Here is a 27,195-nt window from a genome sequence, read left to right on the forward strand (position 1 = left end):
AGTAAATGAATGTCTTTTCACCCCTTTTAACTATCTTGTGTATTACACCTAAAAATCAATGACTTCAACTAATCAAAGTAAGATTTAGAATAAAATTCAAACTTTTAAACCCCCGATTTAGAATAAAACTTCTAAAAGAAAAAAAATACATATATATAATTTGTTCTGAGTATGCTAAAACATCAGCATTTAGAGGATGTTATTTTTACAAGAAATTTAGGATAATAGAGAAATAAAAACACTGTCATATGCTAACATCACTTATATAAAAAGGAGAAGGTGAAAAAATTTGTTCAAAGTATCTGTGTCCAAAGTTCTCCCATTTCCAATTAATTACACATGAAGGAGGTTTTGATTATTTCATAAGCACCATGCAGCCTCTGATACAACAACAAAGGAGGGTTGGTAGTTTCCCTTTGGCAACAGGCAAAATGAGGACTGGAAAAATATTGAAAAACCTCCAGAAAGTAGCTACACCCAAAATGACTTGGCAGAAAGGAGTTAGGCACTGTATGAGCCTGAATTATTGGTCTCAATTCTTTACATTATTTTACACAACCACACTCTTTGCCATGAGCTCACAGTATACAAAGGGTACTTTTCTGCCTCTTGCTTTTAGCTCAGTCATATCAACCTGCTCTGGCCAATGGGATATTAGCAGATGTAACACTAACAGAGGCCTGATATGCGCTACATAGCTAGGCTTGCTGTCTCATGCTTCTGCCATCACCTAGAACATAACCCAGGAAACTGCTGCCCATCTAACATGGGCACCAGAATGAGACAGATGGATCACTGTAACCACAATCTGGAGATACAAAGCCTAAAGCAGAGCCACCCATACAGCCCACACATTCATGATGAGAACGTTACTAAAGCATTTACTGAGATTTTATGGTTGACTGTCGTACAGCATCATTGTATCAGTAAGTAGCTGATATAAAAAAAAAGAACCTCAAACACTCAAGAGGATTTCCTCTAAAACAGGTACTTGATCTCTTCTCTATCCAATACATTCCAATTATATGGGGACAAGCATGAGGGAAGGGGAGTATGCATAATACCTAAGTGGGAAGAGTGTAGATTTTTTCAAAACAGTCAAGGAAATCACCATTAATCCCTTGTGCTATGGCGGGATCCTCCACTATCACCACCATTAATCCCTTTAGTAATCACTACAACAGACCACACATAAAAACAGAACAGAGATGTATATGGTTTATTATGTTTTAAAGGCGTTTCTAAGTTACTAAAAACTGTTTTTTCTTTGAAATAGTTCAAAATGCCAACCAATGACTGTTCACTTGATTTTTTTCAGCAAAGCTTTGTTCCCCCCACAGATAGTACCAAATTCAGTTCCAGTTCTAAGGGAGTTCCCTATCCAAGAAGTTGTACCATATTGAGTTTATTCTATACCTAAAGATAATCATTTATTTTGATGCTAAACTAAAGATAGAGTGTCCCATATGTTCGGCCTATGATCAATGACAAGAAACAGCAGAACAGAGAAAAATCTCTGTAAAATTTGAGAAGAGGGATAAGAAACTATCTTTATGATGATTTTTGCTTAAAAACTGATAGACATCCATTATTTAGGTAAATAAAACACTAATTATAAGCTACATTAAGTCTCGAAAATAGTTTCCAAGTAATTAGGCAACAGAAGAAATGTTTTATATGAGGGGTGCCTGGGTGGCTCAGGTGGTTAAGTGGCTGCCTTCCACTCAGGTCATGATCCCAGGGTCGGGGGATGGAAACCTGCATCGGGTTCCCTGCTCAGCTCCCTGCTCTCCCTCTACCCCTCCCGCAACTCATGCTCTAAGTAAATAGAGTCTTTAAAAAAAAACAAAAAAAGGAATGTATTATATGAAATTAGAACATACAAGTACATATTTATATACAGAGAATATTCATTAAAATAAGGAGGATCAGAGCCAAAGGCAAGAAAATCTTGACCCATAAAGGTAATGCCACTTTCATGGAGAAAAAATAAAGCACTGATGTGAGAATTCAGAAAACGAAAATGAGCAGAAAATATTCCATATAGCAAGATATGCACGTTAAGAGAATACATTTTCTCCTTAATATTATTACGGAAACACTGCTTTCTGTTATCTGCCCTTACGCTACACAGCACTCCATAGCTTATATGAAAAATCAAAACAATGTAATCGAGATTCTCATCATGATTGTAGTACTAATACTCAACAATTTCTTAAATTTGTAATTATTTTGAACATAATCATAAACTAAAAGAACAATCATAGATATTAGAGTGTAAAATCAGAAACCTCTATATACTTAAATTTTCCACAAATATTTTTTAAAAAGCTACATTCATGCCTTAAAAACTTCCAGAAATTTTATACTTCTCTACAAGCAACTACCTACTTTCTCAACAATCAAAATAAATAATAACTCCTTTGTCTTATTTCTCTGAGGACTGCCTCAAGAATAACCTATAACCAAATCTAACCAATTTTCGTTTTCTTTTTTTTTTTTTTTTTTTTTTTTTTTTAAAGATTTTATTTATTTATGTGACAGAGAGACAGCCAGCGAGAGAGGGAACACAGCAGGGGGAGTGGGAGAGGAAGAAGCAGGCTCATAGCGGAAGAGCCTGATGTGGGACTCGATCCCGGATCGCCAGGATCACGCCCTGAGCCGAAGGCAGACGCCTTAACGACTGCGCTACCCAGGCGCCCCCAATTTTCGTTTTCTATTAATTTTCCTTGGCAAAGCATTGAGCAGAAATTAAGCATTTTATCCAAAAAAGGCAATTTTCTAAGATTTCATGTCCTCTCAGGACAGAGTCAACTTAGTATCTTATATTGCTTATTTTCTTAAAATGAAGACATAAGACTAAAAGTTCCAAATATTCTTAATTTTAGAAAGTGTCGTATTTATTTGTTTGTCCTAATTCTGAATTTTCAGTTGAAGGAAATAAGTTAAGTGCTATAAAGGTCAAACATGAATTCTTTTCACTGGTTAATAAAATTGTTAACAGTAGTAACTTCAACACTATGAATTCTTAAGTGGCAATCAGTGCAATGACAATAGACAATCCTGCACATTCAATTTCAGCTTCTTTTTTTTTTTTTAAAGATTTTATTTATTTATTTGACAGAGACAGCCAGCGAGAGAGGGAACACAAGCAGGGGGAGTGGGAGAGGAAGAAGCAGGCTCCCAGCGGAGGCGCCTGATGTGGGGCTCGATCCCAGAACGCTGGGATCACGCCCTGAACCGAAGGCAGACGCTTAACGACTGCGCCACCCAGGCGCCCCCAATTTCAGCTTCTTAACTGGTGGTCAAGTGTTCAAAAAATAAGTTGACTCTTCAGAGCAGTTAAAGACTTTATCTTCATCATGTTAAAAACAAAACAAAACAAAAAAATCTACTTTTCAAGTTAAAGACTTAACTACAGATAAAAACAAAGAGATATATCCCAAGCTGGGCTAGAGGACCAAACGATCCTGTTTGCTTGCCTGCCTGTCTCTTACACACATGCAAGCATGCATGAACACGCACACACGTGTGCACACATACAGACACACACACACACAAGGGACAATAAAGTTGACAATCTGACTCTATATTGCCTAGAACTTTTACAATGCTCTATCATCTGTTATTTCTCTTAAGACACCCTTAATTTTCTCCTTCTAATTTTGAGAAACAGAAACTTACCAATATCACTGGCAAATTCATAGACATGGGGTTTTTGTAGCAGCCCTAACTGGCACATACAGGTAAGGGCATTAAGAGCTTTAACAATAACAAATTCCTCAGCATCACTAAGACCTTGTTGCAGCAGGGGTTTGAGAATTGAGGAGCTTTGCCAACCAACATACGCAGCAACACCTAAAAGAGAAGCAACATTACATGATTATTCTATACCTGAAAGTACAAATGCTATTAAGTTAAACAATAAAATTAATCAAAACCCAAATATAGTGAGCAACAATCTAGAATAGGACATTGCATTTCCTACTCAGCACAATAAATGAAAAAGATCCTCACCAAAGCAAATCACCAAGATATTCTGGAAAACCAAGGGGAAAAAAAGATCTTATGAACTTAGAAAAAGAAAAATATGTCCCCAAAAAGGAAAGAGGAACAATGAAAACGATCTTCACAAAATAATCTTTAGCAACAATGGAGGCCAGAACACAACAGAGCAAGACCTCCAAAGTTATGAAATAAATTTTATACTTAAACTGCCAACAAAATAAGAGAACAAAAAAAAAGTCATTTTGCAACACACAAAGACTATCTGGGTTAACTTCCTATGCAACCCTACCTAAGAAAGTTTCTTGAGGATGTTCTTTGGCAAAATAAAAAAGAATGTAGAATATAAAAAAATGACAGATATACCCCAGGAATTCAAGGGGATAAACTGATAATAGCTAGCAAAGATTCAGAAATCAATCAGTCAAATTAGAACAAAAAGCCAATATATTTCAAAAATGTTAACAAAAAGAAAAATGGAGATTACAAGCAATAGGTAAAACTGGTAAGAAAGAAGCTTGATATTACAGACAAGGGAAAGAAGATTTATTTCTTTCGAAAGGAAAACAAAGGAATCTGAAACCCCAGAACAAACAAAAAATTGTTCAAGAAAATAATGGTATAAATAAAAAGTAAATTAAAATGTGCAATGTCCTTAATAATCTGCAGAAGACAGAAGGGGGTCCACTGACGCCGCCATAAACAGTTTCATCGAGTGATAAACGAGTCACGGCATTAGAACTGGGGGGAAACAAATACAGTACACTACTTAGTTCTAAAGTCAATAAAATTTACACATTCATAATCATGTTAATTTTGCTTTGAAATTTCAGAATCAGTCTATACAAGCACAAGACTTTATTATGACTACAGAACAAAATATAAATATTATCAACCATGCAATGCACTTGTTAGTTGACTGTCAATTAATAACTGGCTGAAATAACCAAGTAACAAAGAAAAGGAGAAACAGAAGGAAAGGGGCACTCATCTCCTTGTAGTCCAAATCAGGGAGATCAATAAGAAGTAGGTTTAATTATTTAAAGTTATAGAAACAACACACTAAAAACTAAAGCACTGAAAATAGTGATCTACATCGCAAAAACGAAGAAGAGGGATCAGGACACGGTACGAGTTAAACCCTCATATGGCATAGAAAAAAGTCTAGAGATAAAGTCTAAAGTCAAAAATTCTTAAAAGTAGTAGAAAAATATTAGAGATATGGCAATAAACACCTGAAGATATCAAACTAAAAACAAAATCCAGAGTAGGACTTCTGAAAATCCAACTATTGGCATTTTACTTTACAGATTTTGAATAATTTAAAAAAGCGTATTTCTCCTACAATTGAAATGCAATTATAAAAATTTTTTCTTTAATAAAAGGAAAAATACTACCTAAAATTCCAGTGGATTTTATTTAGGAACTTTACAAGGTGAAATGTATAATGAGCCAAAATAGCTCAAAACACTTTGGAAAATAAGACTGACATCTGGGGAACTTAACCTACCAGATACTAAAGTTGCTTATAAATCTAGAAAAATTATGATATAATAAATATGATATAATAATAGGGTTAGAATAGAGGGAATAGAAGATACTGAGAAAACTAAAACTGAAAGACATAAGCATGCAACATGTAACATAAGCTTCATTAATCAATGGAAAGAAATGAAATGTTTTAATAGTGTCAGGAAAACTGATTATTTTTCTGAGGAAAATCAGATTTCATCTTACACCACAGACCAAAATAAAGTTCAATTAAACAGTTAAGTATGGGGGCGCCTGGGTGGCGCAGTCGTTAAGCGTCTGCCTTCGGCTCAGGGCGTGATCCCAGCGTTCTGGGATCGAGCCCCACATCAGTCTCCTCCGCTAGGAGCCTGCTTCTTCCTCTCCACTCCCCCTGCTTGTGTTCCCTCTCTCGCTGGCTGTCTCTCTCTGTCAAATAAATAAAATCTTTAAAAAAAAAAAAAAAACAGTTAAGTATGAAAAATAAAGCATTATAAAAAAAAAAGATGTGGCTGGGGGCGCCTGGGTGGCACAGCGGTTAAGCGTCTGCCTTCAGCTCAGGGCGTGATCCTGGTGTTATGGGATCGAGCCCCACATCAGGCTCCTCCACTGGGAGCCTGCTTCTTCCTCTCCCACTCCCCCTGCTTGTGTTCCCTCTCTCGCTGGCTGTCTCTATCTCTGTCAAATAAATAAATAAATAAATAAAATCTTTAAAAAAAAAAAAAAGATGTGGGGCGCCTGGGTGGCTCAGTCGTTAAGCATCTGCCTTCGGCTCAGGGCGTGATCCTGGCGTTCTGGGATCAAGCCCCACATCAGGCTCCTCTGCTGGGAGCCTGCTTCTTCCTCTCCCGCTCCCCCTACCTGTGTTCCCTCTCTCGCTGGCTGTCTCTGTCAATCAATCAATCAATAAATAAATTTAAAAATAAAAAGATGTGCACCCAACAGATTATTAACCTAACAAGTTACTTGAGAGAAGTATTTGCCAATGATTAAAAATTAATGTTTTTATTTATTTTGTTATGTTAGTCACCACAGAGTACATCATTAGTTTTTGATGTAGTCATCCATGTTTCATTATTTGTGTAGAACACCCAGTGCTCCATGCAATACGTGCCCTTCTTAATACCCATCACTGGGCTAACCCATCCCTCCACCCTTCTCCTCTCTAAAACCCTCAGTTTGTTTCCTGGAGTCCATTGTCTCTCATGGTTCGTCGCCCCCTGATTTCTCCCCCTTCACTCATCCCTTCCTTCTCCTAATGTCCTCCGTGCTATTCCTTATGTTCTACAAGTGAAACCATATGATCATTCTTTCTCTGCTTGACTTATTTCACTTAGCATAATCTCCTCCAGTTTCATCCACGTTGATGCAAATGTTGGGTAATCACCCTTTCTGATGGCTGAGTAATATCCCATTGTATATATGGGCATCTTCTTTATCCATTCGTCTGTTGAAGGGCATCTCGGTTCCTTCCACATTTTGACTATTGTGGACATTGCTGCTAACGTACATTTATAAAAGGCTCAAAAACATCAAAAAGGCATACAGCCATCGAAAAAAATGGGCCAAATAATAAAAAAATCACAGAATAAGAAGTACAAATGAGTAATCAACATGAGAAAGTTTTTCACCTCCACAAATAAGCAGAGAAATATACATCAAAACAAGTTATCATTTTACCATACCAACAGGCAAAGATTATTTGAAGCCTGTTCCATGCTAAAGGGTAGGCAGTATGGTCAAACAATGCTGATCAGAATGGAAAATGATACAGTGTTTTTTGAAAAGCTTATAAAATGTATCAGGAGTTTTAAAAATATATTCATATTCTTTAACCCAATAATTAAAATTTCAGACTTCTATCCTGAGAAAATAATTAGAAGCAAATATTTATGTAAAATATTATCTCTAATATGAAAAAAAAATGAAAATAATTTAAATATCCAAAAGTGATAAATTTTGGTAAAACCATATAATGGAATATCTTACTCTATTAAATTATGGTTTGAAAAAAAAAATTTTTAAGATTTTATTTATTTATCTGAGAGAGAGAGAGCACAAGTAGGGGGAGCAACAAGCAGAGGGAAAGGGAAAGGCAGGCTCACTCCTGAGCAAGAAGCCTGATGTGGGGCTTGATCCCAGGACCCAGGGATCATGACCTGAGCTGAAGGCAGACACTTAAACAACGAAGTCACCCAGGCGCCCTGGTTTCAAAAAAATTTTAATGACACGAGAAAATGCTTAGAATATGTTACCAGAAAAAGAATTAAAACACAATAAAATAAGATCAAAAAGTAATATAATACATACACAATACTTATGTGCCCAGCACTATTACATATGTTAATTCATTTTATCTTCACAACACAACAGATAGGTACTACTATTTTTTTAAAGATTTTATTTATTTGAGAGAGAGAAAGAGAGTGCCCGCCTGTGCACGCAAAAGTGGGGGGGGGGAGGCTCCCCGCTGAGCAGGCAGTGAAGCGGGGCTCGATCCCAGGACTGAGGATCGTGACTCAAGCTGAATGCAGATGCTTAACCAACTTAGCCAACCTGGAGCCCCTAGATAGGTACTAGTATTATTCCCATTTTACAAATACAGAAACTAAGGAAAAAAAGAGATTACATGATTTCCCCAAAAACCACAACTAGTAAATGACAAAGCCAGAACGTGAACCCAACAGTCTGGCTCCAGAGTGTCTACTCTTACCATGTACACAACAGTGCCTCATAACATATATGACAAGATGACAAAATGGGATGGAAAGAAGAGTGACCTTCAGAAATAAAACACCAAAACATTAATAGAGGTCATAAAGGATTGTAAGATTAGAGGTGATTTATTTTCTTCTTGGTTTATTTTCCAAAGTTTCTACAGCAAGCATGTATTACTTTTATAAACAAAATAAAAACAATAAAAATTATTTTAAAATTAAAAAATAGCATAATATAATAAAAAATATTATACAAAAATAAATAAAAATTTAAAAAGGTGTTGGTTGTTCAAAAAAAAATAGCATAAAGGCATGATTCAAAATACACATGAATTGATCAATAGATGGTGGAATTTCTAAGCACCACCTTTTCCACAAAAAAGAAATAAAAATAAGATTTGAAAGAAGAAAGCAAGAAAGACGAAGATGTGAGAAGCAAAGTATAAGAACAGAGTTAGAGGAGTCTGAGATGCAAAACTGAGATAGATCAATAAACTAACACAAACAGTGGAAAAAACCATCAACAAAACTAAAAGGCAACCTACTGAATGGGAAAAAGTACTTGCAAATGATATATCCAATAAGGGGTTAATATCCAAAATATATGAAAAACTTGTACGACTAAACACCAGAAAGACAAACAATCCAATTACAAAATGGGCAAAGTACCTGAATGTAGAGAAAAGAGAATTCTTGTACACTATTGGTGGGCATGTAAATTGATACAGCCACTATGGTGAACAGCACGGAAGTTCCCCAAAAATTTAAAAATAGGAATACCGTATTACCCAGCAATTCCACTTCTAGGTATACATCCAAATGAATGAATTCAGGGTCTCAAAGAGACATCTGTGCTCCCATTTTCATTACAGCATTATTTACAATCACCAAGATATGGAAGGGACCTAAGTGTCCATCAACAGATGAAAGGATGAAGAAGATGTGGTACATATATACAATGGAGTATTAGTCACAAGAGTGAAATCTTGCCATTTGCAACAACATGGGTAGACCTAAAGGGTATTATGCTAAGTTAAACAAGTCAGACAGAGAAAGATAAATACCATGTAATTTCACTTATATATGGAATCTAAAAAACAAAATGAAAAATCAAACAAAACAGAAACAGACTCATAAATACAAAGAACAAACTGGTGGTTGCCGGAGGAAAGAAGGGTGGAGATGGATGAAACAGGTGAAGGGGATTAAGAGGTACAAACTTCACTATAAAATAAATAAGTCATGGAATGTAAAATAAAATACAATATAGAATATAAACAATAATATTGCAATAACTTTGGTGACAGATAGTAAATACACTCACCTTGGTGAGCATTTCATAATATATATATAAATGTTGAATCACTGTTGTACACCTGAAACTAATATATATCAATTATACATCAAAAAATTTTAATTTTTTAACTATAAAGATGTCTGAAAAGAGGAGAGATAACAATAATCTCCAATAGTAACAAAGCAAGAACAGCATACAATTTCAAAACTTTTCAAAAGGGGAAAAGTACCATTTTCTCCAAAAACATTATAAGGCAGCATTTGCAAAAATACCGATACTGTTGCTATATGAGTTTGTTTTCTCTTTTTATTTTTTGGGAAAAAAACAAAGGCAAACCATTTAGCAGTTATTTTCGTAGATTATTGGGAACCAAAATCTAAGCCCTACAGCTTTCTGCAACTACATGAGAAAGTTCAGGTACCAGCGAAGCTTTCCAATGTGTAGAATAGTTTTTCAGTCATTTAAGCTAACAGATAAGCTGTTACAATCATGGGCAAAATGACGTAAAAAAAGGTTACTTGGTAACCATAATACCATGGCTTTGGCATATACTATTTCATAACAATCAGAAACAAAGGAGAAGTAACAACTGACACCACAGAAATACAAAGGATTATAAAAGAGAACTACAAATAATTATATGCCAACAAACTGGACAAACTAGAAGAAATGGATAAAATTCCTAGAAACATACAATCTTCTAAAAGTAAACCAAGAAGATATAAAAAAATCTGAACAGACCAATTACTAGTAATGAAACTGAATCAGTAATCAAAAAACTCCAAAAGAGGGGCACCTGGGTGGCTCAGTCTGTTAAGTGGCTGACTCTTGGTTTCGGCTCAGATGTGTTTTTGGAGCGCCAAGTTGGGCTCCCTGCTCAGCATGGAGTCTGCTTGTCCCTCTCCCTTCCCCTCTCCCCCTCTCCCAACTCATGCTATCTCTGCCTCTTTCAAATAAATAAAATCTTTAAAAACAAAAACAAAACAAACAAAAAAACAAAACAAAACAAAAAACCCCTCCAAAAGAACAAAAGTCCAGAACCAGATGGATTCACAGGTGAATTTTACCAAACATTCAAAGAAGATTTAATACCTATTCTCAAATTATTCCAAAAAACAGAAGAGGAAGGAAAGCTTCCAAATACAATCTATGGGGCCAGCATTACCCTGATACCAAAACCAGACAAAGACACAATTTAAGAAAGAAAGAAAGAAAGAAAGAAAGAAAGAAAGAAAGAAAGAAAGAAAGAAAGAAAGGAAGGAAACTGTAGGCCAATATCTATGATAAACACACATGCAAAAATCATCAACAAAATGTGAGCAACCCATTCAATGAGCATTCAACAATACATTAAAAAAAACAACCATTCACCACACACAATCAAGTGGGATTTATTCGAGATGCAAGGATGATTCAGTATTTGCAAATCAATACATCACATTAGTAAACCAAAGAGTAAAATTATATGGTCATCTCAACAGATGCAGAAAAAGCATTTTGACAAAATTTAACATCTGTTCATGATAAAAACTCTCAACACAGTGGGTTTAAAGGAAACATACCTCAACATAATAGAGGCCATACATAAAAAACCCACATCATACTCAATGGTGAAAAACTGAGAGCTTTTCCTCTAAGAACAGGAAAAAGACAAGGATGTCCACTCTCTCTCACCACTTTTATTCAACACATTAATGGAAGTCTAAGCTGCAGCAACTGGACATGAAAAAGAAATAAAAGGCATCCAAATTGGTAAGGAATAAGTAAAACTGTCACTATTTACAGATAACACGATTCTATATATAGTAAGCTCTAAAGACTTCACCAAAACACTATTAAAATAAATAAATTCAGTAAAATTGCAGGATACAAAATACACAGAAATCTTGCAAATCTATACACTAATAACAAAGCAGCAGAAAGAGAAATTAAGAAAACAGTTCCATCTGCAATTGCACCGAAAAGAATTAATAAAAGAATTTAGGAATAAATTTAACCATGGAGGTGAAAAACTGGATTTTGAAAACTATAAAACACTGATGAAAGAAACTGAAGATCATACAAATAAATGGAAAGATACTGTATGGTCATGGGATGGAAAAATATTGTGAAAATGTCCATACTACCCAAAGCAATCTACAAATCCAATGCAATCCCTATCAAAATGCCAACATTTTACACAGACCCAGAGGAAATAACATTAAAATTTGTATAGAATCACAAAAGACCTTAAATAGCCAAAGCAATCTTGAGAAAGAAGAACAAAGCTGGAACTATCACACTCCCAGATTTCAAGATATACTGCAAAGTTGTAGTAATCGAAACGGTATGGTACTGGCACAAAAACAGACACACAGATCAATGGAACAGGATAAAGGGCCCAGAAATAAATCCACACCTATATGGTCAATTAATCTGTGACAAAGGAGGCAAGAATATACAATGGGAAAAGTCAGTGTCTTCAATAAATGGTGCTGAGAAACCTGGACAGCTACATGCAAAAGAATGAAACTGAACCACTTTCTTAAACCATACACCCAAATAAACTCAAAATGGATTAAAGACCTAAATGTAAAATATGAAACCATAAAATTCCTAGAAGAAAACATGGGCAGTAATTTCTTAGACACGGGCCATAGAAACATGTTCTAGATAAGTTACCTCAAGTAAAAGAAACAAAAGCAAAAATAAACAATTGGGACTACACCAAAATCAAAAGCTTTTGCACAGTGAAGGAAACCATCAACAAAACTAAAAGTTAATTTACTGAATGGGAAAAGGTACTTGCAAATGATGTATCTCATAAGGAGTTAATGTCCACCATGTATAAAGAACTTATACAACTCAACATCCAAATAAATAATCTGATTAAAAACTGGGCAGAGGACCTAAATAGAAATTTTACCAAAGAAGACATGCAGATGGCCAACACATACATGAAAAAATGCTCAACATCACTAATCATCAGGGAAATTAAATCAAAACCACAATGAGATATCACGTTATACCTGTCAAAATGGCTAAAATCAAAAAGACAAGAAACATAAAGTGTTGGCGAGGATATGAAGAAAAAGGAATCCTTGTACACTGTGGAATATTACTCAGCCACAAAAAAGAATGAAATCTTGCCACTTGTAACACCATGGATGGATCTAGAGGGTATTATGCTAAGTGAAATAAGTCAGAGAAAGAAAAATAACATATGATTTCACTTATACAGGAATCTGAAAAACAAATGAACAAAAAACTAACATTTTGAAAAAAGTAGAAAAAAAACTACTTAATTTTTCACAAATTTTCAGTTTACACAAAGCATAGTCTGCAAGCTTTACTTTTCTTCCTAACTAAATTGATTTTCATTCATACTTATAGCTTATTATTTTCTGATCGTAAAAGTTACTTTCTGATGCATGTTTACTATAAAAAATTTGACAAAACATAAAGAAAATAATTACCTATAATCCCAGCCCCAGAGATAATCACTATACAAATCTTAGTATATTCCAGACTTCTTTCTAAACATATTTGTTACGTTACCTTATACAACGAATACTTTGGTTACTTTAATAGTATTTAATGGTACTTTCCCAGGTCATTAAATATTCTTTTAAAACACTGTTTTTAATGACCACATGATATTCCTTCATATGAATGTATCATAATTTAATTAACCAATCCCTTGATTAGCTAAGATACTTTCATCATCCAAAAGCAGCATAAAGGGGCGCCTGGGTGGCTCAGTCGTTAAGCGTCTGCCTTTGGCTCAGGGCGTGACTCTAGAGTCCTGGCATTGAGCCCCACATCAGGCTCTTCTGCTGGGAGCCTGCTTCTTCCTCTCCCACTCCCCCTGCTTGTGTTCCCTCTCTCGCTGTCTTTCTCTCTGTCAAATAAATAAAATCTTTAAAAAAGAAAAAAAAAAAGCAGCATAAAGACAGAGAGAAACACTAGGAGCTCATTTCACTATTAATGAAATTGGTAGTCTTGTCACCTATCTTTCAGACCTCACGGAAGTACTGTTTGAGAGAATAATTCAAAATCTTAAAGATATATTTTAAAACAAATGGAAAAACATACCAACAATACTATCAAAAAAAGCTCCACGCAGATGCCAATCATTCTTATCATTTAGGAAAGTGATCATGTGGGACAATAAAACATCATTGGCTTTCTGACGTCCAAAGAATACACACAGCCGTGTTATTCCATTTTCCATTAAGGTTTGTTTCACAATATTTTCAGGGTCACTTAGCAAAGTGACAACTTTCTGTTGGACCATTTCATGTAAGGCTTGCAGCTCTAAAAAAAAAAAAAAAAAAAAAATAGTAAAGATAGGATCAGTTTTTTTCCCCCAAGATATAGACCTAGTCTTCTTTCTTACTCCTTGGAGAAAAAGAACAATTAGAGAAGCCACCATAAAAAGTCTATAATCACTAAATTTTTCCACTGTTCAAACCTCTGAAGGATAGATGGGAAACCAAAATATAAACTGGAGAACAACATCCTGATTAGCAGATGCCACAAGCATGGTTACCATCTCATTAATTAAGCAGATCTATTTTTGAGGCTCAAGGAGAAAAACTATGGGAAAGCACCAAAAAGATCATACAGACATCAATAAAACCAACTTGATCAAGGACTTCAAAATACTAGACTGGTTAGGGATATAAACTGATGACACAATTTAATACTTTTAGAAAGCATTTTTAAGGTCAGTTTACTAAATTTTTAGAAAGCAGAAAATACACTGCAAATCCTGTCAAGGCTTTACATAATCAGGCCACCACCTTCTTCTCTGACTTTATCTCCTACCCACCCTCCCTTTTTCCTTTCCCTTCTAAAATGTAAGCTCAACAGGGGATCTTTTCTGTCTTATTCACCACTATATTTCTAGTGCTTAGAGCAGGCACATAATTGCCTAATGCAGAGCTTATGTTTATCAATTATCTGCTGGCTAAATGAATGGGGGAAGATGCCACTCCTGGTGCAGCCACTGTCAAGAGAAAAGGTGGTCTGATGTGCAACATACTATGCTCACATTAAGATAAACTTTAGATTAATTCCAAAAAAGATTTAACACCTAACTTCATTATCTATAAACATCCAATTACATGGTTATAGAATGTAGGACAGTATTATTTTCTAAGTAATTCCATGAAAAAAGCGAGGATTTCATTTCTGATACATTCTTCTATAAGTTCAAAATTATTCCACTATCTTCAACTGCAGAGAATATATGCTGTCTAAAAATGATGCCATCCTAACACGTGATAGAGCCATTATCGTTGTGTATAGCATAAAAATCTGAAAACTAGATTTCTCTAGTTTTCCTGAACTAGAAATATCCTAGAACAGATCTAAGTGTATTATTTTACTTCTAAATCTTTAACTCAATAAACATTAATTAAAAGCCTGCTAAGAGTTGTTTGTATGTAAAGAAACATAAGACAGGAACTTTGACCTCAAAGAGTTTACCGTCTGCTCACCTGTTCATTTAAAGTAAAAGGTGTGGGGTTTGATCCATAAATCATTGAGAGTACGACATAAACACAGTATATGATTGAGGACACTCAAAAGTATATTCACATAAGGAGAAAAGGCTTAGATTCTTTAGCTATGATGTTGTCAATGTTTTCTTCTTTCCTCTTGTAAGAATTATACAATTCAGCTAGCTTTACTGTTAACAAATCAATTGTGGCTGAAAAACAATTGAGCTTAGAATCTGTGGCAACAAGCTGATCATTTTCTGGTTAGATAACAGTGTACCAGAGTAGAGAGAACAATGAAATACCAGGGACCTTTCCTATATATATAGATAGATAGATATAGATAGGGGCGCCTGGGGTGGCACCGCGGTTAAGCGTCTGCCTTCGGCTCAGGGCGTGATCCCGGCGTAATGGGATCGAGCCCCACATCAGGCTCTTCCACTATGAGCCTGCTTCTTCCTCCTCACTCCCCCTGCTTGTGTTCCCTCTCTCACTGGCTGTCTCTATCTCTGTCAAATAAATAAAATCTTTAAAAAAAAAAAAAAAGATATATATAGATATATATATAGTATTCTAGTATTCTTTCATCTTACACAAAAACTATAATGAGTTTCAAGTCCACATTAGTAATTCATTCCAAATAAAAAATCTGAAGAGAAAATCATACTACCTGTGTCGTAATTTCCATTGGGATGCGAAACTTCATCTATTTCTTCACTATTTGGGTCATTTTCCATATTGAGATTTTTTAACTGTACCAATTCCAGGAATCTCAAAGCTGTTTCAGCCAGCAGAGCTATGTTTTCTATAAAAAAAAAAAAGGGGGGGAAATTTATGATTATAATCTTAAATCCTTGTAATGTTTATACCTTTTCCTTCCTGTCTTTATACATATAAATAATAATCATAAAACTAAGGACGAAAATTACCATTTAACCTAATCAGATTTTTGGTAACTAATCTCATCATCTACGACTAACAGTTTTTTAAAGATTTTATTTATTTATTTATTTGAGAGAGAGTGAAAGCAAGCGAGAAAGAGCACGAGTGGGGTGATGGGCAGAGGTAAAAGCAGACTCCCCACGGAGCACGAAGCCCAATGTGGGCTTAATCCCAGGACTACAAGATCACGACCGGAGCCAAAGGCAGACACTTAACTGACTGAGCCACCCAAAAGCCCCTACAGCTAACAGTTTTTAATAATGAAACATAAACTTCTTTTAAAAATACAAAAATGTACAGCATAAACACTACAGCTAACTCTGCTGTAAGATATATATGAAAGTTAAGAGAGCAAATTCTAAGAGTTCTCATCACAAAGAAAAAACTTTTTTCTGTTTTTGCTTCTTTTTATTGTACCTATATGAGGATGGAAGCCAACTAAACTTGTGATAATCATTTCAGAATATGTGTAAGTCAAACCATTACACTTTATACCTTAAACTTATATAGTGATGTAAGTCAATTGTATCTCAATAAAACTGGGGAAAAAATACAAAAACAGCCCAAAATATAGCATTCAAATCTACTGAGGGTAAAGCTTAATACTTCTACAGAGACCTATAAACAGTATCTTAACAGGTGAGAGATATACATTAGACTGACAAACATTCACATTAAAATAACAGGCTAAGCTGGGCTTCAGAATCACACAGACCCCAGCTTAAATCTCTGCCCCTGACACTTACTAGCTGGCTACTTAACATATGTTTCACACATACATAAATCACATCTACCTCAAAGAGGTATTACCAAACTGAATCAACCATTTAATATTAGACTGCTTTTCTTGTGATACTCTGAAGTTCTTAATGAACCAAAGTATGAGATTGTTTGCCACGTTTCTGCAGTTGTACGTTCTCCTTTCTCTACACTCTCCAAAGACTGTCTGATATTCCTTACCACTGTGAAAATATCTACTTCTAATTTCTGCTGTCACATTTGCTATCAGATCTGCTGACACTTTCTTCTCCCTTCCATTTTTTATTTATGCCTGTGTCTCTATCCTTCTTTCCCTCCCATTTCTGTGCTTAACATGACTGTACCAGGAAAAGTACTCTTTTCCTTAGCAGTAAATAGCACTGAACATTAAAGCTTAATTAACTAATATCAATTCTAAGACTCACTTTTTCCCTAATTTTTAATACCACTACAATTGAGGTGCATCTCACAAGAGTTGAGATTGCTGATTCTATCAAATGCAGTGATTACCTTTATCATGGAGTCCCACCCATTCCCAACCCCCAACAGGTTCAACATTGCTCTGAAGAACAAAAATTTACCTCTAAGAACCTAAGACATGAGTACCCTGTAATGCCTGCTCACCCTAAAGATGGGAGAGTTTTGGCCATCCTCTGATAATAAGTCAAATTCCAGATGAATGTCCCCACTTTAATGGATGTATCTTTAATAGGAAAAGTCTTTTACTTTCCTGGGCACTTCTAAAATCTGAGAACTATGCCTATTTCCCCATTTAAGTTCATAAACCACAACACACTTGAAAGTTTACTCAAGATACAAATCTATACCACCTCTACGTTTAAAAACAATACTGTACAAGACATTTAAAAATTGATTTTAAACTTTTGTAATTACTGACATGTGTGGTTTAATTATACTTAACCATAAAAATTCAAATAGACTTCTAGCTCTACTGAAAAAAAGGCAGCTTTATCATGCACTAAGCCAGCGCAAGGTACCATCACTGACCCTGGGTTATCACCGACTCTCACCACGAAGACCCAGGAGACCAAAGAAAAGCAGAGTTGCTTCAGAGTCAAGGTACAGAGACCAGCAGCTCTGAGAATTGAGAAAGAATGAGACCAGATACATTTAGGTCATATTGTTTAGCCTCTCCCATTGCCAATTTCCTCACTTGTAAAATGAAGGTAATATAACATCTATTGCTCAAGGTTGTTGCAAGGATTAGTTGCAAAAGATACATAGATCTTAGAATCTTAGACTCCATATATCTTAGAATCTGAAATCTATCTTAAAACTTATGTATCTCTTGCAACTAATCCTTGCAACCTTGAGCACATTTTCTGACACGGGTTTTTCAATAAATAGTAGCTATTATTTTTATGCTATCACTATTAGTAATTGACTGTCACTATGTTAATACAGCACCTACACATCAGAACCTTACCCATTTAACACAACTGAGAACAAACTAAGACCAACAATAGGTCACAAAACTCTAAAGAAAGATACAGCTTGTTTTTAAAACCTATAAGCTTTTATTTATTTTTTTCTGGTTTAATTACTTGTTTGCCAAGTGAATTATAAATATGCTTTGTTATAAATTATAAACTCAGATGTACTTGTCTTAAAGAAATCCTGAATTTTCTAGTCCTGACAAGTATACCTATACAGTTACGGAAACCAGAAACCATAAATAATAGGCAATGGATAACTATAAATAAATAAATATATATATATAGAGAGAGAGAGAGAGAGAAACAACCCAACAACCATACTTTGTGGTTGTACCTAGAGATAAGGCCCAAGTCCAACGACCATTTTTCATATGCTCCATTAAAATAATGACAGGCAAATAGTAAATTTAATAAACCTAGCAAGTACCTTTCAAAACAGTGACAATATCATCACCACACTTTATGTACTATTTACAAAGACCAAAACAGAATCTCTGATTTCCAGATTAAAAATAGATTATGAATTATACTAATGTTTCAGTGACATTTTCCATGCAAAAAGTATGCAGAATCAATTTGGGGAGCTAACAACATGAATCTGTACCTTAATTTTATGAGTAAGAATTACAAGTAGAACAGGTGGATGTGTTATGCTTCATCACAAAGAAGCCATACATCTTAAGCACTACAGTAACTAAAAGGACCTTAAAATCTGGTATTGGCTAGGTTCTTTCGACACCAAATTATCCAGCAAAATTCATCTTTTTGAATGGCAACAGACTTGTATCCTACAACTGATACTCAAACTAGCATATCTGATCAGAAAAAGTTCATAAAGACCTAAAGACACTAAATCAGAACATACTTGTAAACATTAGTCTCACTCCAAATTAAATGTAGTATACCCAGTAAAATCACAGGATTCTGTATTACATACTTTCACTTGATAATTCTGATCACTTCAAAAATCAGTACAACCAAAAGTTGAGTCCCAGGAACAGATTACCTACAAAAATTATTAAAATGTACACAAGTTCAGGACTATAATTCATTCTTGGAATTCCCAAAGAAATCAGAGAAACAAGATGTATTATAGTCACTAACTTCAAAAATATGAGCAGCTATTACTTGGACAATAAACTCTTACCAGCATAGGCTAGTCTAACAATAGTAGCATCATCTTGGGCTAAGTGGGCTATGCCTGGAAGAATATATTCCGGATAGATATTGACATCATTGCGAGGAACCTCTTTGACAAGAGCAAGAACTTTGGTCAATGTCCTCAAGGCTTCAGCCCTCACTCTAGGAACAGAGTCATTGCTGAAATGCAAAAGATATGGAGTAATACGATCCAAAAGAATTTCTACACTTAATCTTGGGGCCAAATGGAGAATAAGTTCCAAAGCAGCAAGTTTGGAATCACAGTATTTAAGGGTCTGCAGACAGGACGTTATAACAGACACCAAGATAACCAGCCCATTTTCCTTAGGCTCTCCTTCTGCTTTTTCTGGCAGATCATGTCCACAGAGATTGTGAATAATGTTGCCCAAATCCTTCCGTATAACCAGAATGCGCTCATCTGCAGAAAGAAATGTTTCCTTGGCAAACTGGGCCATGTAGGGCTGAAGGAATGTGTAAAATATTTCAGGAAAAGCATTGCCACGCTGCTGCTTTAGGTAATCTTCTGCCCCTAAACGTTTATCTGGCTCACGGTGAATCATCTGAGTTACCTACACCAAGGGGAGAAAGGGAGTAAAAAATAGATTTGAGAACAGCAGATTAAATCAGATGAAAGCTACAAGGGCAACTTAAACATGACATAAAGAATTTTTCAGGTAACTCTGACTCTTCTCAATCTTCGCCTTTCAAACTACTTTCAGAACCTGACCACAATATAAGACTCTACTACTATCCTACAAAGCAACAGAAAATTACATAGTAATGTATTACAGATGACCCAAACACATAAAGAGGGGATATACCCTGTTCGGCATTCCCCACTTATTAAAACAGGGGAGTAATACATTGCTGCCCACAACTCAAGGATTCTTAAACATTTTTGAGTGGGGTAATACCACTGAGAATCTGAGGAAACAATGGGGTTTTCTCCAGAAAAAAATGTATACACAAAATGTTTACATATAAAATTACACACAATTCTAAAAGAATCACAGAACCACTAAAATCTATTTATATATCAGAGTTCTGATTTAGAGTCTTAATACCACGAGTCCAAGGGAACACATAGTTTAAGTGTAGTTCTAGGATCTAGTCAAAAAGGGAATCAGTGGTTTAAACTTCTCAAGTAGTGTAAGAGATGTTAAATCCTACAAACCCTAGAAGTGATATACCTGACTGATTTGAATTTATCATATGTTTTCTGGCATCTTAGGGAAATAATTTTCTTTCAGTATACAGAGCACAGTTTAATTTTCCTAGATCTTCAGAGTGAATCAGTCATTATTTAAATACTTAAAATATCATAAAAATATATCTAGTTATTTGCGCTTTCTGTTTATATTCTAAATAGGCACCTAGCATTGAACTTGCAGGGAATCAAATGCACTATAAATATCAGGAAAATTGGCTTAAATAGAATTCCTTTTACATTCAGATTAAGCCTTAAAGATTCATCAGATTCACTCCTTTCATAGTTAAGAAAATGCAGGCCCAAATTCATGAAGTCACTTAGCCAATGCAACATGACAAATGAGTGACATACCCAAAGACAGAACAACCAGGTATACCAACTCCTAATCCAGTACACTGTTCACTGAACATGAGCTAAACCGGCTTCCTCTAAAACATCTTATTTTTTAATACTTGGCATTTCTAAGAGAAATCAAAATGTATTCTGTATTTCCCTACCTTACTACAGAATATTTTAATATAACTTTCCATGACTGGGGGTCAATCAGTTACTGTATGGATGGACTTAATAAAGATCCCCTCAAACAGTAAGGTGGATATATGGCTTATGGGATCTCCCACGGACTTCCTCCTATCTGCTCTGCTATAGTAATTAGTGACTCTATAGCCTTCCCTTCCAGAACAGCCTCAAGAGAGACATACCAAGCAAGGTGTTTCTCTATGACATGGCCCTATATTACTGCATTATATTCAAGTTGATGTTTCCTGTCTCTTTCATTTTAGATATATGTCCTCTTCATTTCTTACTAGCAAGCTCTATCCTGGACAACATCTCTAACCCCTAGGCACCTCTTTACTTCCTCCCAAGTCTATCCAAGCAGAGCTGAAGACATGTGTGTGTATGTGTCTGTGTTTATAACATCATGCATGTTTTATACACACATAAAATTTAGTCAAATGAGCTCTGTGCCTGAAAAGAGATACAGTATTATATACTTCTCCCTAACAAAGTAAATAAAAATAGGTTGTTCATAATTGTCTATGGGGTTTTATTCCTTTGTTCTAAATTCATAAAATTCCAGAGAGCTTTCTAATGCAAAGTGAGAACACAATTCTATTAAAACCTAATGGAAAATACTTGTAGCATAGTTACCAATTCTCTGATACTGCGATCTTCAATTTTATTTAGCACTTGTTCCGGGAAAAACTGTCCATTTCTATAAGCCAGAAGTTGAGAGAGATCAAACAGTGGTACACCTTCTGTAAAAAGCTCAGCTATAACACAACCTGGAAAATAACAGATATAATTCCATTAAAAATGCAATGCAAGATATCTTTAATACAGATCAACAATTCAGAGAATTCGCAAAACTCAAAACGAAAAACCTGAAGTAAACTGAATTGAAAATTATAATGCAACATACAACTACGATCAAGCAAGACTGGGAAAATGTCCATTGCCTTATCACCAGTTTCTAAAAGTGCAAAGTCAAAAGAAGCCCACTGAATATTTCTCCACCTTAAAAAAAAAAAAAAAACCAAGTGAAATTACTTCCTAGTTCTCTAATTTAAAATGAAAATGTTTGTGTATAATATATACATACATTTAGAGATAGTTTACAAGTCACAAGAAATAATGATTTTTTTTTAAGTATGGACTTATTTTAGACATTAAGTTCATAGGGAACTGAGAAGTCATACCTGACAACTCATTTATTCACCGTCAAACAAAGAGTTATTAAGTATCTACTATACACTAGACACTAGCCATGCATATAATAGATAAAATCCTTGCCCTCATGAAGCTTTCATTCTAGGAAAACAGACATAAAATAAACCAGTGAACAAACATGTGAGGAGTGCTACGAAGTATAGGTATAAGACTAGAGAGGGAAGGAAAGATAGCCCAATCACTGCACACTTACACAATCTTCAAACAAGGAATAAAAAAATCTATCTACATTCCGAAAAGGACAAAGCAGTTTCACTGAATCATTATATGACCTGCATTTCACAAGTCTTTTTTTTTCTTTCTAAAAGAGAGGAAAAGAAAGAAAATGTACATGCATGTGGGATGGGGGGTGGGTGGCAGAGGGAGAGAGAGAATCTTAAGCAGTCTCCACACTCGATGTGGAGCCCCATGCGGAGCTCAATCTCACGACTCTGAGATTATGACCTGAGCAGAAATCGAGAGTCACTCAACCAACTGAACCACCCAGGCACCCCTGCATTTCACAAGACTTAAAGAGATCCTTAAATAACCTTAGCTCACAGCCTCTGCATCTGCTGGTCTCTCTACCTAGAATGCTACTCCCCCAATGTCCACCTAACTTATACCTCCACCTTCTTCAGATACTTCATCAAATGTCATTTAGATTATTAGCAGTAAGTTAAGTACCCAGTTTAAAATTGCAAGCCCCACCACCACAACTACCCCATACTTCTTGCCTGGCATGTTCCCTTCTCCTTTCCCTGCTGTTTTTCCCCACAGCCACCAACTGCCAAATATTACGTACTTATTCTCTTTACCATCTTGTATACCCACTAGAATGCAAACTCCTCGAGGAAGGGATTTTCATCTATTTTGCTCACTAAAAAATTTCCAGGAACTAAAACAGTTCCTGACACATAATAAACACTCAGTAAAGTTCTTAAATTAATCTCTACCTATTTGTGTGAAGTTTTAGAATAAAAGACTTAAAAGAGCTATTAAAAACACCATAAGCAAGAAGGAAAATAGAAGACCGGACCAACACAACAAACCAACTGGATCTAACACAGACATCAAAAGAACACTCCACCCAACAACAGCCGAATACAAATTCTTCTCAGGTACACATGGAACACTCTCCAGGTTAGACCGTATGGTAGGCCACGAAACAAGCCTCAGTAAGTTTAAAAGGACTGAAATCATGCAAATCATGTCCTCCAAACCACAATGGAATAAGAAATCAATAAAAGAAGAAAGCTTGAAAAATTCACAAATATGCAGAAATTAAAACACACTCCTACATAACCAATGTATCAAAGGGAAAGTAGAAAAATACTTTGCGACGAATGAAAATGAAAACACAACATATAAAACATATGGGATGCAACTGAACAGTGTTTAGAGGAAATGTAGGACTATGAACACCTCTATTTTAAAAGAGTGCAGGACAACAACCTAACCTTAACCCTAAGAACAAGAAAAGTAAACTAAAACCAAAACAAACAGAAGGAAAGGAATAAAAAGACTGGCATGGAAATTTGTGAAACAGAGAATAAAACACAACAGAGAACATCGACAAAATCAAAGGCTGGTGCTTTGAGAAGCTCAACAAAATTGACAGACTCCTACTAAGAAGACAGATGTCTCAAACTACTAAAATAAGGTATGAAGAAGGAGACACACTACCAACCTTACAGAAATGAAAAGAACTATATTTTGAACAACTGTATGCCAACAAATTAGATAACCTAAACGAAATGGACAGAATTCCTGGAAAGATACAGATTAAAGCTGACTTACAAAGAAACAGAAAATCTGAATAGACCTCATAAGTAAAGAAACTGAATTAATAATAAACATTCCACAAAAGAAAAGCCTAAGACAAGAGGCCTTAACAGAGGCTTCACAGTCTATCTAATGTTAAAATACTTAACCATCCTTCTCAAATTGTTCCAAAGAAACAGGAGAAGAGGGAACACTTCCCAACTCATTCAAAATTACCCTGGTACCAATCCAGACGAAGATATCACAAGAAAAGAAAACTACAGACCAATATTCCTGATAAATATAAACACAAAAATCCTCCAAAAAATACTGGCAAACTGGGTGCAGGAATTAATAAGTCCATACCAATAATAAAAAAAAAAAAAAATGAGGGGAAAGAGAGGACACTTAAGTATGCCAGAATGCTGATGGCCTACTGGTGAATGTGGAGGAAGTACCAGAGTTGGAAAATCATCATTTGCAATCATCAAAGTAAAGACTGGGTCAGGCAAGAATCAGCAATGGATGCCAAATCAAGAAGGAAGTTGTGAGGACTGGCAGTGGATTTGCATGGTCTTAAAGTTTCTTCCCACAAGCTACTTAGTTGGAAGGGATTAAAAAAAACAAAAGGTAACTACGGAGGGGAGAATTAGGCAAGACCTTGACCAGGTGATCAAAATTAACATCACCAACAAACACCATTCGTCTCTAGATGTGATACTGTGAAGATGCATCATCACATATACAGTATACTGAGAATGAATAACCTGAATCTAATCAAACGGAAAAATCAGACAAACCCTAAATGAGGTACATCCTATGAAAAAACAAAGGGGTGGAGTGAGGTGCATGAGCACATGCGTGAGTGCGCGCACGCGCAGACACAGACAGACAGACACACACACACACACACAATGCAGGTAAAAGCCAGTGAAAACTAGTTATTCAAGGTCTGTATCTAGTTATCAGTAATGCTCCAATGTCAATGCCAGATTTTGAGGTGGTACTGATCATATAAGATACCACTAGTGGGGAAGCTGGGAGGAGCATTCTTCACTATTTTTGTAACTTCTATCATTTAAAATAAAAAGTATAAAAATAATTTTTAAAAATTTAAGGGGAGAAGTATTCTTCAAAAAATGTCAATGTCATGATGACACAAAAAAGCTATGAAGATGTTCCACATCAAAGGAAGTTAGAGACATGACAACTAAATGCAATACCAAACCCTAGACTGGGTCCTGTCCTGGAACAGTTAAAATGCTATAAGGGACATTATTGGGTCGAAAACAAAATTAGCATTAAAATTGTAAATTATGTTATCAATGTTAAATTTGCAGCAGTTGAAAACTGCAACATACAATTACATAAGTGTTATGTAAGAGACGAGGATCTTAGGAAATATATACTGAAGTATTTAGAAGTAAACGGCCAGGATGTACATAACTTAATCAGGAAAAATCATGGGGGGTGGGGTGGGGTGAAAAAATAATGTACAGGTGATAAAACAAGGAGCAAAATGTTAACCAAGTGAATCTGGGGATTCCCTTCTCCAAATTTTTAAAGTTTATAAGTTTGAAATAATTTCCAAGTAAAAAGTCATAAAGAAACATAGGGTACATTTGACTATTTACAACTAAATGGAGGTTGTTATGGACTGAATTGTGTCTCCCCCCCTCCCCAAAATTCATATATTTAAGCCCTAACAACCCAGTACCTGTAACCTGACTAAATGAAGGTGCTAGGGCCTTTAAAAAGGTAATTAAGGTTAAATGAGGTCATAAGTCCATTATGACTGGAGTCCTTCTAAGAAGGGGCACCACAGAAGAGGCCATGTGAGTACACTGAGTAGGCGGCCATCTGCAACCCAAAGAGAGTGGCTTCAGGAGAAATCGCTCCTGCTGGCACCTTGATCTTGGACTTCCAGCCTCTAGAACGGAGGGAAAATAAATTTTTAAGCTACCAAGTTTGGGATATTTTGTCACAGCAGTCCTAGCAAACTAATACAGAGGTGAATATAGGACTTTTTTCTTGCGACTTTTAGAATGTTGTTCTGGAAAAGGTGTTATTAGGTGGTATTTCCCGATGGAACAAACTGTTCAAGGTGTCTTCATCAACACTAAATCCTTAGCTCAAATGTTACCTTCTCATAGACTTCTCTAACCATTTTATCTAAAGTAGTCTCCTACCAACCTTTGTCATAACACTTAAAAGTCATAACTCTGTCACAGTACTTACCACTAACGAAAATTAACTTCTTTACTTGTTTATTCTCCACTACACTAGAACATAAGCTCCTTAAGGGCAAAAACTTTGTCAGTCTTGTTCAGAGCCGTACTCCCAACATGTACACAACACAGTGTCTCATACATAATAGACAGATAATACTCAAATATTTGTCAAGCAAATGAATGAAAGATCTTCAGGAAAAGCGTTCTGCCTACTTATATGACCAGAGACAGAGAATATATATACCCTTCTCCAAAACTAGCAGCCAGGAACCATGGATATGCATCAAGATGGAGAAAGGTAACATTCAAAAACCCAGAGAGCCTACATCAAATCTTAGGAGCAGTACGAGGTGGACAGAGCCCACCCACTTCTTTCAAAAAAAATGAAAGGGCCTATCTTCAGCCAATACAGTGGAGGACTCTACTCTGGAAAAACAAATGTTGAGTAAGCTCATGGAACTATAATGCACACAGAAAGGATAAATATAAACTTTTCATCGACCCTTGAAATTTTAAAACTCTAACAAACTTCCAGTTACAAAATAAATAAGTCACAGGGATGTAGTATGTTATATGCCAATTATACCTCAGTTAAAAAAAAAAAAGCCTATAAATGATCCCGAAATTAAAGTGATCACATTTCTAAGCTAAAGGAAACCTATTTACAAAATCATATTTTAAAAGTAAAAATGGTTTGCCAAAAATTTAGATAAATTCACTGATCAAAACAGTCAGAACTCTGATGAATTACATTTCTAATCTTGTCACATTCACAGCCTGGAGGCTAAACCTAGCTTATCAAAAAACACCCCTCAGTATTAACCTCAGACACAGATTAGTGAGCTGAACGGATCAAAAGAGGTTTATAAAACTGTGTAACAATTCTTGTTCATACCCTCAGTGAAATACACTTCTTCATTATGTTACTTTTCCTAAGTAATCTAAAATAC

At 35.5% G+C, this 27,195-nt stretch overlaps 1 protein-coding gene across 4 annotated transcripts in view; it reads right to left on the bottom strand.

Annotated features, from left to right (window-relative positions):
* The window catches only part of PIK3R4 (phosphoinositide-3-kinase regulatory subunit 4), a 77,293-nt gene that overhangs the window by 45,931 nt on the left and 4,167 nt on the right, over nucleotides 1–27,195 (bottom strand). For all 4 annotated transcript variants that reach the window (XM_045791739.2, XM_045791740.2, XM_045791737.2 and 1 more), the window contains exons 3-7: nucleotides 21,693–21,826; nucleotides 19,317–19,899; nucleotides 15,682–15,816; nucleotides 13,603–13,824; nucleotides 3,685–3,858 (exon numbers count right to left, since the gene is read on the bottom strand). In XM_045791739.2, the coding sequence (XP_045647695.2) occupies nucleotides 3,685–3,858; nucleotides 13,603–13,824; nucleotides 15,682–15,816; nucleotides 19,317–19,899; nucleotides 21,693–21,826 (1,248 nt within the window). The remainder of the gene's footprint in view (nucleotides 1–3,684; nucleotides 3,859–13,602; nucleotides 13,825–15,681; nucleotides 15,817–19,316; nucleotides 19,900–21,692; nucleotides 21,827–27,195) is intronic.

The sequence above is a fragment of the Ursus americanus genome, chromosome 20 (genome assembly GCF_024610735.1).
Source record: "Ursus americanus isolate L20-20 chromosome 20, mUrsAme1.1.p, whole genome shotgun sequence".
Taxonomy (NCBI): Eukaryota; Metazoa; Chordata; class Mammalia; order Carnivora; family Ursidae; genus Ursus; species Ursus americanus.